The sequence below is a fragment of the Oncorhynchus gorbuscha genome, linkage group LG16 (genome assembly GCF_021184085.1).
Source record: "Oncorhynchus gorbuscha isolate QuinsamMale2020 ecotype Even-year linkage group LG16, OgorEven_v1.0, whole genome shotgun sequence".
NCBI lineage: Eukaryota > Metazoa > Chordata > Actinopteri > Salmoniformes > Salmonidae > Oncorhynchus > Oncorhynchus gorbuscha.
Window position 1 is genome coordinate 19530352 of NC_060188.1, and position 15261 is coordinate 19545612.

A 15261-nucleotide genomic window follows, 5' to 3' on the forward strand; every position below is an offset into this window, starting at 1 on the left:
ACATTTTATCATTGAATTAGCGACTTATTTCACATTGTGTAATAGGCTTACATTTGCCAATTAGGTTATTGATGCAAAGTGACTGAAGAATCTATTAACATTAGCCTATTGATTTGGAGCCACTACTTTATCTACCATATTCCATCTAGCTGTATAATCATGTGAATTCTGAATTGGTCCGTGAATGTAAGCCTCAGCATGTGTGAATGAGAGAGGGAGAAAGAGAGAGATGGGAGGGGCGCGAGGTACCAGATTGTATGTTGAGCGTCCGGAGCAGGTTCGCTTGACGGCGAGAAGGGAAAGTTCATGAAAGTGGATTAACCGGATTGAGAGGGATGAGTGAATTCCGATTGCTATCGTAATTTTAGGATTAATTTCTTTACTTTTAATTCACGCTTTCGTGGTGATTGTGGTGTAGTATGTGACAAGGGGAAGCAGGGGCTTACATCTACGTAAGGTATTGTCTTGTACACTTTTAATCTAACATATTTACCTGCCTAATAATTCATAATACAACACAAAACCAGGTTGTTACAGGAGCCATAGGATTCGAGTAGATTATTGCAATAGGGTATAAAATGTTCTTTATTTTTAAACTCATTTTTAATGTTTGTAAATTCGTTTGTATTCTATGTGCATTCTGAATATGATGTTGTGCATTCTATTCTAGTTGGATCATTTTCTAAACTTTCATTAACTCAAACAACTGTGTATTTATTACATTGGCATAACTGTTGCATTTGCGCTTTGGCTGCTGTCAGATGCTTGTGTAATGTTTCAGGGATGTTTTATTCATTATCTGTATGTATACAGAATCTTCCAACGTTTCCTTATTTGGTTCACGCAATTATTGCGTTTCTTTCGAGTAACAGCATCACTTCCTGGTGCCAGGTATGAGTCATAGGATATTTCTGTATAGACTTACTGTGAAACATTGCTTTGTCTGTTATCAAGCAAATGCTTAGGCCTACAAAAAAAGCCACAACAGAATGGAATACATGTATAATAATTACATAATATGCATACAAATATGTTAATGCTATTTAATTGGAGCATCAATATCAACTCAAATGACTGAATGTCAATTGTTGTTTCCATGAAGTCTTTTTGTCCAGTGATTGGTATCTGTTGGCACCTCCATACAGCATAGACAAGAATCTCTTCACTGAACCAGTTTCACAGATACAGATCGACACTTTCCATAAGAGATGAAATGCACAATGAACAAACCATATAACTGAATCTACCAATAACAGTGAGGTCTCACCCTTATCTTTTCCCTATGCGTGAACAGGCAGTGCAGGTGGTAAGAGGAGTGAGGGATTGTTATGTCACAAGTGGGCATATAAAAGGTACAGAATGCCAGCTGGGGACACCAGGCGCCTTCGTGGCCACAGGAAAGTGCCACAGTACCAGTACAAGCTTAGGGAGTTTTCATTTTCTCTAGGAGACACAACGTAGTTTTTTTTTTCCACCTTTATTTAACCAGGTAGGCTAGTTGAGAACAAGTTCTCATTTGCAACTGCGACCTGGCCAAGATAAAGCATAGCAGTGTGAACAGACAACACAGAGTTACACATGGAGTAAACCATTAACAAGTCAATAACACAATAGGAAGAAAAAAAAGGGGAGTCTATATACATTGTGTGCAAAAGGCATGAGGTAGGCGAATAATTACAATTTAGCAGATTAACACTGGAGTGATAAATGATCAGATGGTCAAGTACAGGTAGAGATATTGGTGTGCAAAAGAGCAGAAAAGTAAATAAGTAAAAACAGTATGGGGATGAGGTAGGTAAAAATGGGTGGGCTATTTGCCGATAGACTATGTACAGCTGCAGCGATCGGTTAGCTGCTCAGATAGCAGATGTGGGAAGTTGGTGAGGGAGATAAATGTCTCCAACTTCAGCAATTTTTGCAATTTGTTCCAGTCACAGGCAGCAGAGAACTGGAACGAAAGGCGGCCAAATGAGGTGTTGGCTTTAGGGATGATCAGTGAGATACACCTGCTGGAGCGCATGCTACGGATGGGTGTTGCCATCGAGATAAGGCGGAGCTTTACCTAGCATGGACTTGTAGATGACCTGGAGCCAGTGGGTCTGGTGACGAATATGTAGCGAGGGCCAGCCGACTAGAGCATACAAGTCGCAGTGGTGGGTGGTATAAGGTGCTTTAGTAACAAAGTGGATGGCACTGTGATAAACTGCATCCAGTTTGCTGAGTAGAGTGTTGGAAGCAATTTTGTAGATGACATCGCCGAAGTCGAGGATCGGTAGGATAGTCAGTTTTACTAGGGTAAGTTTGGCGGCGTGAGTGAAGGAGGCTTTGTTGCGGAATAGAAAGCCGACTCTTGATTTGATTTTCGATTGGAGATGATTGATATGAGTCTGGAAGGAGAGTTTACAGTCTAGCCAGACACCTAGGTACTTATAGATGTCCACATATTCAAGGTTGGAACCATCCAGGGTGGTGATGCTGGTCAGGCGTGCGGGTGCAGGCAGCGAGCGGTTGAAAAGCATGCATTTGGTTTTACTAGCGTTTAAGAGCAGTTGGAGGCCACGGAAGGAGTGTTGTATGGCATTGAAGCTCGTTTGGAGGTTAGATAGCACAGTGTCCAAGGACGGGCTGGAAGTATATAGAATGGTGTCGTCTACGTAGAGGTGGATCAGGGAATCGCCCGCAGCAAGAGCAACATCATTGATGTATACAGAGAAAAGAGTCGGCCCGAGGATTGAACCCTGTGGCACCCCCATAGAGACTTCCAGAGGACTGGACAGCATGCCCTCTGATTTGACACACTGAACTCTGTCTGCAAAGTAATTGGTGAACCAGGCAAGGCAGTCATCTGAAAAACCGAGGCTACTGAGTCTGCCGATAAGAATATGGTGATTGACCGAGTCGAAAGCCTTGGCAAGGTCGATGAAGACGGCTGCACAGTACTGTCTTTTATCGATGGCGGTTATGATATCGTTTAGTACCTTGAGCATGGCTGAGGTGCACCCGTGACCGGCTCGGAAACCAGATTGCACAGCGGAGAAGGTACGGTGGTATTCGAGATGGTCAGTGACCTGTTTGTTGATTTGGCTTTCGAAGACCTTAGATAGGCAGGGCAGGATGGATATAGGTCTGTAACAGTTTGGGTCCACGGTGTCTCCCCCTTTGAAGAGGGGGATGACTGCGGCAGCTTTCCAGTCCTTAGGGATCTCAGACGATATGAAAGAGAGATTGAACAGGCTGGTAATAGGGGTTGCGACAATGGCGGCGGAGTAGTTTCAGAAATAGAGGGTCCAGATTGTCAAGCCCAGCTGATTTGTACGGGTCCAGGTTTTGCAGCTCTTTCAGAACATCTGCTATCTGGATTTGGGTAAAGGAGAACCTGGAGAGGCTCGGGCGAGTAGCTGCGGGGGGGGGCTGTTGGCCGAGGTTGTAGTAGCCAGGCGGAAGGCATGGTCAGCCGTTGAGAAATGCTTGTTGAAGTTTTCGATAATCATGGATTTATCGGTGGTGACCGTGTTACCTAGCCTCAGTGCAGTGGGCAGCTGGGAGGAGGTGCTCTTGTTCTCCATGGACTTCACAGTGTGCCAGAACATTTTGGAGTTGGAGCTACAGGATGCAAACTTCTGCCTGAAGAAGCTGGCCTTAGCTTTCCTGACTGACTGCGTGTATTGGTTCCTGACTTCCCTGAACAGTTGCATATCGCGGGGACTGTTCGATGCTATTGCAGTCCGCCACAGGATGTTTTTGTGCTGGTCGAGGGCAGTCAGGTCTGGAGTGAACCAAGGGCTGTATCTGTTCTTAGTTCTGCATTTTTTGAACGGAGCATGCTTATCTAAAATGGTGAGGAAGTTACTCTTAAAGAATGACCAGGCATCCTCAACTGACGGGATGAGGTCAATGTCCTTCCAGGATACCTGGGCCAGGTCGATTAGAAAGGCCTGCTCACAAAAGTGTTTTAGGGAGCGTTTGACAGTGATGAGGGGTGGTCGTTTGACTGCGGCACCGTAGCGGATACAGGCAATGAGGCAGTGATCGCTGAGATCCTGGTTGAAGACAGCGGAGGTGTATTTGGAGGGCCAGTTGGTCAGGATGACGTCTATGAGGGTGCCCTTGTTTAGGGTTGTTACCTGGTGGGTTCCTTGATGATTTGTGTGAGATTGAGGGCATCTAGCTTAGATTGTAGGACTGCCGGGGTGTTAAGCATATCCCAGTTTAGGTCACCTAACAGAACAAACTCTGAAGCTAGATGGGGGGCAATCAATTTACAAATGGTGTCCAGGGCACAGCTGGGTGCTGAGGGGGTCGGTAGCAGGCGGCAACAGTGAGAGACTTATTTCTGGAGAGAGTAATGTTCAAGATTAGTAGTTCGAACTGTTTGGGTATGGACCTGGAAAGTTTGACATTACTTTGCAGGCTATCTCTGCAGTAGACTGCAACTCCTCCCCCTTTGGCAGTTCTATCTTGACGGAAGATGTTATAGTTGGGTATGGAAATCTCAGAATTTTTGGTGGCCTTCCTGAGCCAGGATTCAGACACGGCAAGGACATCAGGGTTAGCAGAGTGTGCTAAAGCAGTGAGTAAAACAAACTTAGGGAGGAGGCTTCTGATGTTGACATGCATGAAACCAAGGCTTTTTCGATCACAGAAGTCAACAAATGAGGGTGCCTGGGGACATGCAGGGCCTGGGTTTACCTCCACATCACCCGCGGAACAGAGGAGGAGTAGTATGAGGGTGCGGCTAAAGGCTATCAAAACTGGTCGCCTAGAGCATTGGGGACAGAGAATGAAAGGAGCAGATTTCTATTCAGGGCATAATGCGCAGACAGGGGTATGGTGGGGTGCGGGTACAGCGGAGGTAAGCCCAGGCACTGGGTGATGATGAGAGAGGTTGTATCTCTGGACATGCTGGTTGTAATGGGTGAGGTCACCGCATGTGTGGGAGGTAGGACAAAGGAGGTATCAGGGGTATGAAGAGTGGAACTAGGGTCTCCATTGTAAACTAAAACAATGATAACTAACCTGAACAACAGTATACAAGGCATGTTGACATTTGAGAGAGACATACAGTAATCACAGGTGTTGAATTGGGAGAGCTAGCTAAAACAGTAGCTAAAACAGTAGGTGAGACAACAACACCTAATCAGCTAGCACAACAACAGCAGGTAAAATGGCATAGGCTAGGCAGGGGGGTTCGGATTAACTACACACAGAGCCTGAGTGCGGCTGGGGCCGACAGATAAAACATAAACAAGCAGAATGGAGTACCGTGATTAATGGGCAGTCTAGCATGCATCAGCTATGTAGCCAAGTGATCGGTGTCCAGGGGGGCAGTGGTGGATGGGGCAGGGAAGCTGGACTGGCGAGTGTTATCCAGGTTAAAAAACAGTTAGCAGTGGCTAACAATGACTAAATAGCTTGTAGCTAGTTAGCTGGTTAGCTTCTGGAGGTTCTTGAGTGTGTTCTAAAAATAAAAAATAATGGCGATTCCGTATCACATTGGGTGAGGCAGGTTACCGGAAGGTATAAACAAATTAAAAATCGAAAAGAGAAAGTAAATATGGGTCCGGTGAGTGTTTGGGACGCGGCGATTCAGACGGTTAGCAGGCCTGTGCTAACAAGCTAACAGTTAGTAGGCCAGTCAGAACATGGTCATACAGACATGAAGATTGAATGTGGCTTTCATTTCCATTAGAATGATGGTTGAGGGGAAATGGGTGAGGGAAAAGGAGTGATGACAGAGAGATGGAGTCATGGCATCTCTTGCCAGGGATGTATTTTGTGTCTGAATAACACTATGATGTAGATGGAAGTAAGTGGAAAGCTGAGGAGGTGAAAAAGGGCAGAAGAGAGAGAGAGAGGATGTAGTGACTGAGGAGAGAAAATAAAAGTGAAAGAGCATTTTGGTCAAAGCAACAAAAAGGTCTCAGGGGGCTTTCGGAAGGAAAGTGTGCAGCTGGATTATGAAGACAGTGAACTGTTCAGGATACAATGCTGCTGGTTTTTCCTGTCTGAAAAGAGGTGAAGTGGAATAGACAATTATCCATCACTAATGTAAGACACGATAAAGGCAAATGAGAGGGCAGATAAATGGTTCTATACGTATGACATGTTTGATCTCAGGAGCACTCAATTTAATATATTTTTACAGTGCACTCTGTAGACTTCCATTCCTCAGTCAATTAGATTGATGGTGAGATTGCTTTGTGCAGAGACTCCATTGAGTAGGAAGAAAAGCCATAAGGCATTAGACTAGAAAGTGGGAACAAAGGGGAGAAGAGTGAGATATTCTAACTTCTGTGAGGCATTTTCCATCTGCTCTGCTCAGGCATTGTAACTTTTATCCACTTATCCACCCACACGCAGTGCTGCTCAACTCAACCCAGGCTCCCATAAGTAGTGATACATTTCTGCAACCTTTTACCAGCTGGTAAGTAGACAGTAAGACTGACTTTGTTCTGTTTTTTGTTTTTTGTTTAAATCTATTTTTCCCTCCCTCATCTTATTCCTACTGTATCACTCCATTCTAGTCCTCTAATGCACCTCTTCCTGTTTCACACCCCCTTCATCCTCCCTTCTTCCCCCTCTCCCTCCCCTGTGTACCGTTCCTCTCTTCACGCTGTCTCTCTGTGACCTCTCCATCATCCATCCACCTTCTTCTCTTTTGTTCCAACCCCGTCCCCTGTAACTCCCGTATCCTGCTGTGCACACTCTCTACCAATTGTGTGTGTGCCATCTATTGTATGTCTGTGTCGGTGAGAAACCCGCCACAGCGGCGGCGCTCTCTGGGTCCCGTTTTGCCTAAACGCATCTACAGAAACCTGTCGGTCAGGCTGAGGGGCGGAGAGTCCTCTTTTTCCGGAGAGGCAGACATGCCGAAACATCCATGCAAGGCCACTCACAAAGTAAGACATCCTGAGAGAAAGTGCATTTTGGATCCATTTAGGGTGTTTTATCTTTGAGAATTGTCTTATATTGTCGTTCCATAATATCATCTAAAGTAACATTTTCTTCCTGCATTTTCTGCCATGCCCATGACGATGTACCCTCTTACCCTGTATCCCTCCATGTGCCTGTTTCTCATTTCTCACTCAAACCCACTCTCCTTCCCCTGTGTTAGTATCAGAACCTGTGGGAGGCGGTGGAGAAGGAGGACACCCTGGCGGTGCAGAGCCTGCTATGCAGGGACAGAGTGTGTGGCGGAGGAGGAGGACGGGATAAAGAGAAGAAAGAGAAGGACTGGGAAAGAGAGAGGGAGAAAGGTGTAAACAGAGTGAGTGAGCAGGGCCTGGTACCTCTGGACGTGGCTGCTCTAACCCAGAACTCCCCTCTGCTGCACGTGTTGACAAAGGCAGGAGCCAGACACAACCCCGTCTGTGAGTCTTGCACAGTGACGTAGATTGAATCAGTGCAATCAAGAGATGGTCAAGTAACAGTTGTACACATTTCACACAAACAATGGATCATCCAGTACATTAAGACATTATTCTTTTGGGGTCGTGACTACTAGTGAATGATGTTTAAATGGAATGTTTACAGATATAATTCCTGTCACCCTTTCACTCTATCTTGTTCCCACACTGTGTTAACAATGATATATCCCTCCCTCCCTCCCTCCCTCCCTCCCCCTCCCTCCCTCCCTCCCTCCCTCCCTCCCTCCCTCCCTCCCTCCCTCCCTTTCTCTCAGTGTGTCTTCCAGCAGTATGGTTCTGCAAGCTGGATGCCCTGGTGAGGTTGGCCGACAGGCAGGTGGAGGACAGGAGGGAGGAGCTACTGGGTGGAGCAGGGGCGGGGCCACATGTGCAGGCCGACATACAGAGGCAGCTCCACCTCTGGACTCTGCGGCAGCAGCTGTACTGCAGGATGAGGGAGAGCTTCCACCACACAGGTCAGAGGCTAGGGGTCAGGGGTGATGAAGGACAAGTATGATGCACTCATATGTCTCATTGATTCGTTTATGTTATGTACTTTTTGCTCCAAGTCTGTGTTTACTGTCGGTGTGTCTCTCCATCTCTCTGTGTTCTCTAGCCCTTCCTGGCCCACCCAGTAGTGTGTCACTGTTTGTGACCAGTGCCTCTTCCCTGTTTGTGTCCATTCGAGAGCCAAATGGTATCACCACTGGATTGATCACCCGCTACAGAGGTGGGGTTCTACTACTCCATCTCTAATCACTATTGCAATTACCACTCAGTCCTCAATATCATAGATACATCAGTGTCTCTCTTCCTGTCACCTCCTACAGTGGAATGGAGCACCTCTGCCAACTTCAAGAGTATACTTGGCTCAGCCCAGGTGATCGACACTAAGACCCCCATCCACAGCATCACAGGACTCACGGCAGTAAGACACACACGATCCTGGTCACATCTCCTAAACCGGAACACCCTGAGGCTAGGAGGCACATAACCTCAACTCTCTGTTACCTGCAGAAATGAACAACTACGATGTAAAGTTATTTGCCCTGGTCTGCCTGTTCGTAGGGTTAAGTCATGATGATAATGTATTGGTCTCTTAGGGAATGCACTACTTTGTGAGAGTGACCGCCTACAATGTGAAGGGATGGGGCCCGGCTCAGAGCTCCAGCCCAGTCAGTGCTGCCCCCTCCAGTGAGTAAATGGAACTGCAGACAGCCAGACAAAAGAGCTTTCTGATATTCTATATTATCATCAATGCTCTGTGTAGAAGTTGCCCCTAATCACAGATCAAGAAGCAGCTCCCCAAATACCAACCTTCGCCATTTGAAAAAAACAGCTGACCTTGGATCATATGACTCCACAATGAATACCAGTGAACGCTGGTGGCCTGTGTCCCTCTGCAGGCTGGAGGGAGTGTATGGGAGTGAAAACTCCAAGCAGGAACAAGGAGGCTCTAGCCAGGAGACTGCTGGAGCAGACCAGAGAGCCACACTACAAGGGATACTGTATAGGTAGTGTACTTCTTGAACCATAACATAGATACAGCATCTCAGTTCTGCCTCTCATACAAGGGGAATGAATATACTATTCAAATGATTTGTGTCAGATAAACATCCTTGTACATTCAATACCTGTATAATACATGAGAATGTAAACAGTATCAGTCCCTCAAAATAATACTCTGGCTCTTTCACATGGTCCTTCATGTCTGAATGTCTCATTCCTTTGTCCTGTGGCCCATAGAGACCTGCAAGCCCCAGAGCCCCAGTAAGCGCCTGTCTATGTCTCGCAGCCTGAAGCTGCTCTTCCAGTCTGCCACCAAGTTTGTCCGTCTCCTACAGAGGTGAGATAGCAGTGCTCCTCACCCAACAGCTCTGTATCTCTGCCACTAACCTCACCCATGGTTACATTTGGAGAAAGATCCCACTCTGTCTCTGTTCCCTCAGTACATCCCCTACTCTTCAAGCAAGAGTTTCAGTCCCTTTCCGCCCTCCCTTTATTGCACCTACCTCTCGATTAATTTATTTTCTGTCTTCCCTCGTTAGGATGAAACTAATCTTATTCTCTCCTCTGTTCTTCCTCTTTGTCTCATTGTTAGGGGTGTATACCTGGCAACTGTGTTCTACAGAAAGGAAAACATCCTGGTCACAGCAGATGACCAGCTCCCATTGGTGGAGATCCAGTGCTGCTCCACCTCCGTCTCTCAGGACTTCCTTTGGTTTGCCAAGGTTAGCTGTCAATCTAATTAAAGACATTGGTAGGTATACCTGTGTGAAATATATGTTCCAAAGTTACATTGTCTATTTTCTATCTTTCTATCCTTCTCTCTCTTTCTTATAGTTGTCCTGTGCGTGGCAACAGGTGCCCTGGCTCCAGCAGGCCCTCTCCTCCGCTCTCTCTTCCTCTTCATCACTACTTCAGAACAGGCACAATATCCTGCAGGCTGTAGCACAACTACAGGTGAAAAAAAGGATATTGTACACTGATAGGTCACTGTACATGTCCTTCTCATCAATAAAGCACCTAGCAAAGATGAAGAGACAACATTTTCTTTGAGCTTACTCTTCCACTGCCTGTTTCTTGTTGACTTTCCTTTTCACTCTTTATTTTCATTTTAATATTTCATACTTTTCTCCCTCTCTCCTTCCCTGCCTCTCTCTGCAGTCCTCTCTGGGGACAGTAGACTTGGGGCAGGTGTACTATGAGCCTCTGAAGGACAGGCAGGGTAATGTCCTGCTGGTGACAGTGAAGGATTGTGCGGCCCACACAAAACCCCCGGACCTCCCTCTCCACTGGGTCTCCCTGGCCTGGCTGGAGAAGAACCGGAGCAGGACCCCTCTACTCCCAGAGCCTACTGCCATGGACACCCTCACAGAGCAGCTCAAGGTGACCCTTCCTGGCTGGGACACTGTGTGCTCGTGTTTATATACAGTAGTAAAGCTTCTTATTGTGCTAATAAAACGATGCCTTTCTCTGTGTCCTTCACCAGGAGAAGCTGTCCTTCCACAGACGCAGTGTCCAGTGGGCCCAGCCGGGCCTGTACGTGGGCATCTTGAAGCTGTGCAGCACAGTGGAGCAGATCAGGGTTCTAGTGCCCCAGAGGCTGCCCAACCTGCTATGCCACGCCAGAGTGCGCCATATTCCCCATGTGTCCCGGTAACACAGATAACATACTACCATTGAGCTTAACACTGAGTTCAGTATGCACTGCCACGTACAGACAGACTTTTAAACTGTTCTGACATGGTATAGCTGATGATGGAATAGTATACTGTATAATACTTAGAATGAAGTGTGTCCTCAATGTTTGTCTGGTGTTTTAAGGATTACTGACTGGTCAGATGAGATCATTGCTAACGATAGTTCCTTGTGATGTGTCTTGGGCTGCATTTTTGTTTTAGCGATGAATGGGCGTGGTTACAAAGCCACAACATGTTAACAGCCAATGAGGACACAGAGGGTGAGGATGAGACCTCGATGGACAGCTCTGGGCTGGGGGACTTTGTGAGGTCACTCAGGGCCGCTGTCACTCTCCTGTTGACAAAGCTCAACATCCCCCTCTACAGGGTAACCATGGTTTCACTTACTCTCCAACTCACATGCTTTTAGATCTCATTTGAATGTTATACTGTTTAATGTAATACACCTCTCTTACCTCCTCTTGTCTTCTCTCTCTATTCTTTTCTTTTTGCTTTTTCTCTCTCTTGATATTCTTGATATTCTTGATATTCTTGATATTCTTCACCTCTTGTCCTCATCCTCTGATCATCACTTCTTTCTCCCTGCTCTCCTCTCCTACAGGCGTATCAGTACGGTGTTTACACTCGGGAGCTGCTGCAGTTTGGGGATAAGATGTCCATGCTGCTCCTGCTGCCCCCTAGTGAAGACTTCAGTTCTAGCTACTGGCCCCTAGTGGGGACCAAGGAGCCAGGCCTCACAATGCCACTGCAGATCTTTGAGCTGGGTATGTATTGGTGCCAGGGTTGGGTTTAAGTTTCAAGTATTTAGTGTCACACGCACAAGTACAGTAAAATGTCTTTCTTGTTTGCTCTTTCCCATCAATGCAGTAATCAATATTAGTAGTACTATACAAAATGTTATACCAAGTAAAGTAGAACAAAAACGCAGAAATAGAAATAAGAATAATACGAGAAAGTAAGTAAGCTAAATACAGGATCAGTTCCAGGGTCAGTGCCAATACCTTATTTACAATGTGCAGGGATACTGGAGTGGGAGGGTTAGATATGGAATAGGGGTAAGGTGACTAGGCATCGGGACATATGATAAACAGAGTAGCAGCAGTGTATTTGATGATTGTTCGTGGGTGTGTGTGTGTGTGTGTGTGTGTGTGTGTAGAGTTAGTATGAATGTATGTGCATGTTATGTGTGTGTGTGCTTGCCTTGCGGAAGTAGAGAGAACAGTCTTTGGGGTGGCTGGAGTCTTTAACAATTTTCTGGGCTGTCCTTTCACAACGCCTGATATAGAGGTCCTGGGTGGCAGGGAGCTCAGCCCCAGTGATGTTCTGGGCTGTCCACACCACCCTTTGTAGTGCCATGTGGTCGACGTCGGTGCAGTTGCCATACCAAGCAGTGATGCAGCCAGTCGAGATGCTCTCAATGGTGCAGTTATAGAACTTTTTGATGATTTCAACCTCCCGAGGGGCAAGAGGCTCTGTCGTGCCTTCTTCACGACTGTTTGTGTGTGTGTGTGTGTGTGTGGACCATTTTAAGTCCTTAATGATTTGGACACCAAGGAACTTAAAGATCCAGACCTGCTACACAGCCCTGTCTCGATGTCGATGAGTGTGTGCTCGCCCCCCGTTTCCTGTAGTCCATGATTAGCTCCTTGGTCTCATTTAAATATATATATATATATATATATTTCACCTTTATTTAACCTGGTAGGCTAGTTGAGAACAAGTTCTCATTTACAACTGCGACCTGGCCAAGATAAAGCATAGCAGTGTGAACAGACAACAACACAGAGTTACACATGGAGTAAACAATAAACAAGTCAATAACACAGTATATATATTTTTTAAAGAGTCTATATACATTGTGTGCAAAAGGCATGAGGAGGTAGGCAAATAATTACAATTTAGCAGATTAACACTGGAGTGATAAATGATCAGATGGTCATGTGCTGGTAGAGATACTGGTGTGCAAAAGAGTATGGGGATGAGGTAGGTAAATTGGGTGGGCTATTTACCGATGGACTATGTACAGCTGCAGCGATCGGTTAGCTGCTAATTGACGTTGAGGGAAAGGTTCATGGACAACATAGAGAATATAAGACGTGTCATGCCATTTATATTTTTGCTCAGAGTAAACTGTCAGTGGTGGTGAGCTTAAATTTTTGTCTAATCCTCACGTCTCACAGTGCACTTCTGGACATACGAGCAAGACTTCCTGTCTCAGTACTGTCAGGTCTGGGTTCGTTTGGAGCTGGACACTCATCTGTCCCAGCAGGCTTTGAGAGAAGCTTTGGACACGAAGGAGGTGCAGGAGGCCAGAGACCGCCTTGGTCACATCACTCAGCTCTCACAGGTAGACTACCCATAGAGAGGAATGAAATAGATATCAAAGGAGGACAGTATGTGTGTATGAGAGGGAATGAGCCCCCTTGCCTCTCTGTCCCTTTGCCCTGTTTAGAGTCTTGAGGTGGTGTGGCGTGAGGCCCGGTGGATCATGGATGTCCTGCAGTGTGTCCGCTCTAAACAGTGGGTGGGGGCGGTGCCTCTGGGCCTGGTCATGGGAGGAGACCCACCTGCCTGCCCAGATGATGAGGAGGATGACAGGCCTACCACCAGAGTCTGGCCCCAGCGCATACTCCCTCAAAAGAAAATATCAGGTGACTTGTTAATGTAGTAGATATAGTAAATGTATTTATTCACTGTCTTTGATTGGAGCATTAGAAAGGAGGCAGGGTAGAGAAGAAAATAATATTCAGTCACTTCTTTTGTCTGATTGATGTAACTAACTCTCTTTTCTGTTGGCCCTCTCCTCTCACTGCCTCTAGAGAGCATTACCTGTACTGTTACAGATGTTGGTGTCAGCAGTGGGATTTCTGAGCCAATATGTATCCCGGGGGTCCATGAAAAGGCTGTGGGTTTAATTGAGGGGGCTAGCAAAGGGGGGTACCCCGTGGACCTCAGTGCCCAACATCCTGTTGTGGTGTTCAACAGCCTGGATCAGTCAGGAGTTGGATTCAATATTGTGGACCAATCAGAAGTGGTATATCATAACATTATGGCCCAAACAGAAGTGGCAGATCATGACATTGTGAACCTGCCAGCTGCCTACAGTGGAGAACTGGAGTATCCTCACAGTTTTGTCAGTGATGTGATCCCGCCTCTACCAGAGCTGGACATCATCTTCCCCACACTGAGTCTGATAGATGAAGAGAGGAAGGAGGACACTGTACCTGGGAGGATGGATATGCTTGACAGTTTAAGTCTTGGAGTCGGTGAAAGCGAGGCTTTCTTTGGACTAAACTCTGACTTGATGAGGGGACCTAAGGGTTGCTCTCTCTCTGATGTGCATCATGATACGAACTCACTGACAGCAGGCCTTAGTTTAGGAGACAGAACCTGTGCAGATACACTGTTCTCAGGTCATTTAGACGGGCTGGCCACCTCTGCCCCTCTTCCCATTGTGAGGACCACACCTGCCCAGAGCTGGGATTTAAATACAGAGGACACTATGATACATGCTGGCAACAGGGGGGGCAGCATGCCAGCCAGGAGCCAGGTTGAGTGGGTGAACTCCTCTAACCAGGCATCCTGATGTATCCAGATATTATTAGAACTGGACGTTACACCGAAATACATTGCATCGTGCCTCTCGAAGAATTTGACAACCAATTCTCATCTAATATCCATTCAGTGCCTTTAAGCGAGTTTGGCAAACGGTGGGATATTCATGGTTGTTTTCTAATCACATTATCTGACTCTCTGTAGTTGTTCCAGTTGTGATATAAAAGGCCTGTCTCCAAGAGACCTGCTAGACATGTTCTGTGCTTCTGTACGCGAGATGTCTCCCTGTTGCAAGTTGTATTAAACTGAATTGATTTATGATTGTCTATATCCACAACTGCTATTCTCTTTTGTTCAATGTAAAATACTCTTTACTGTATTGTGCTCTATTAACCTGTTGCACTTTTGTCCTTATAACACACAACTAGCTAGTTGCAACGAACATTGTTGGAAGGATTGGACCAAGGTGCAGCGTGGAAGGCGTTCATCATGTTTATTCATGTGAATCAGCAACAAAACAATAAAGAGTAACAAAACTAATGTGCAGCTTTGTACTGCAAAAAGGCTACATTAAAAAAAACAAGATCCCAAACACAACAGGTGAAAAAAAGGCTGCCTAAATATGATCCCCCAATCAGAGACAACGATAGACAGCTGCCTCTGATTGGGAACCATACTAGGCCAACCTAGAAACTAAAAACTAGATTGCCCACCCAAGTCACACCCTGACCTAACCAAATAGAGTGTCATGTTTTGTCTTATTTTGTCTTGTCATTTTGCTTTTCCCTCTGTTCGTTTTCCCCCTGCTGGTCTTTTTAGGTTCGTTCCCCTCTTTCTCTCTTCCTCCCTCTCTCTCTTCTCTCTATCGCTCCGTTCCTGCTCCCAGCTGTTCCTATTCCCCTAATCAATCATTTAGTCTTCCCACACCTGTTCCTTATCTTTTCCCCTGATTAGAGTCCCTATTTCTTCCCTTGTTTTCCGTTCCTGTCCTGTCGGATCCTTGTCTATTGTTCACCGTGCTGTGTCTATGTATCGCCCTGTCGTGTCGTGTTTCCCTCAGATGCTGCGTGGTGAGCAGGTGTCTGAGTCTGCTACGT

General features: G+C 46.2%; 1 protein-coding gene across 6 annotated transcripts; it reads left to right on the top strand.

The window, feature by feature from the left end:
* Nucleotides 1-256: 256 nt before the first annotated feature.
* LOC124000878 (ankyrin repeat and fibronectin type-III domain-containing protein 1-like) lies at nt 257-14494 on the top strand. 6 transcript variants are annotated; one of them, XM_046307554.1, is made up of 18 exons: nt 257-457; nt 6361-6899; nt 7115-7370; nt 7682-7882; nt 8023-8136; nt 8237-8334; nt 8510-8600; nt 8813-8920; nt 9153-9252; nt 9508-9637; nt 9750-9869; nt 10074-10295; nt 10399-10565; nt 10811-10976; nt 11211-11373; nt 12790-12956; nt 13062-13260; nt 13429-14494. In XM_046307554.1, the coding sequence occupies exons 2-18, from the start codon at nt 6738-6740 to the stop codon at nt 14193-14195; spliced, it is 3231 nt and encodes a 1076-aa protein (XP_046163510.1). In that variant the 5' UTR covers nt 257-457; nt 6361-6737; the 3' UTR covers nt 14196-14494. The 6 variants fall into 6 exon arrangements, with proteins under 6 accessions (XP_046163510.1, XP_046163508.1, XP_046163512.1 ...); XM_046307552.1 differs by having other exon boundaries at nt 6525-6899; XM_046307556.1 differs by having other exon boundaries at nt 257-452; nt 6525-6899.
* Nucleotides 14495-15261: the final 767 nt, after the last annotated feature.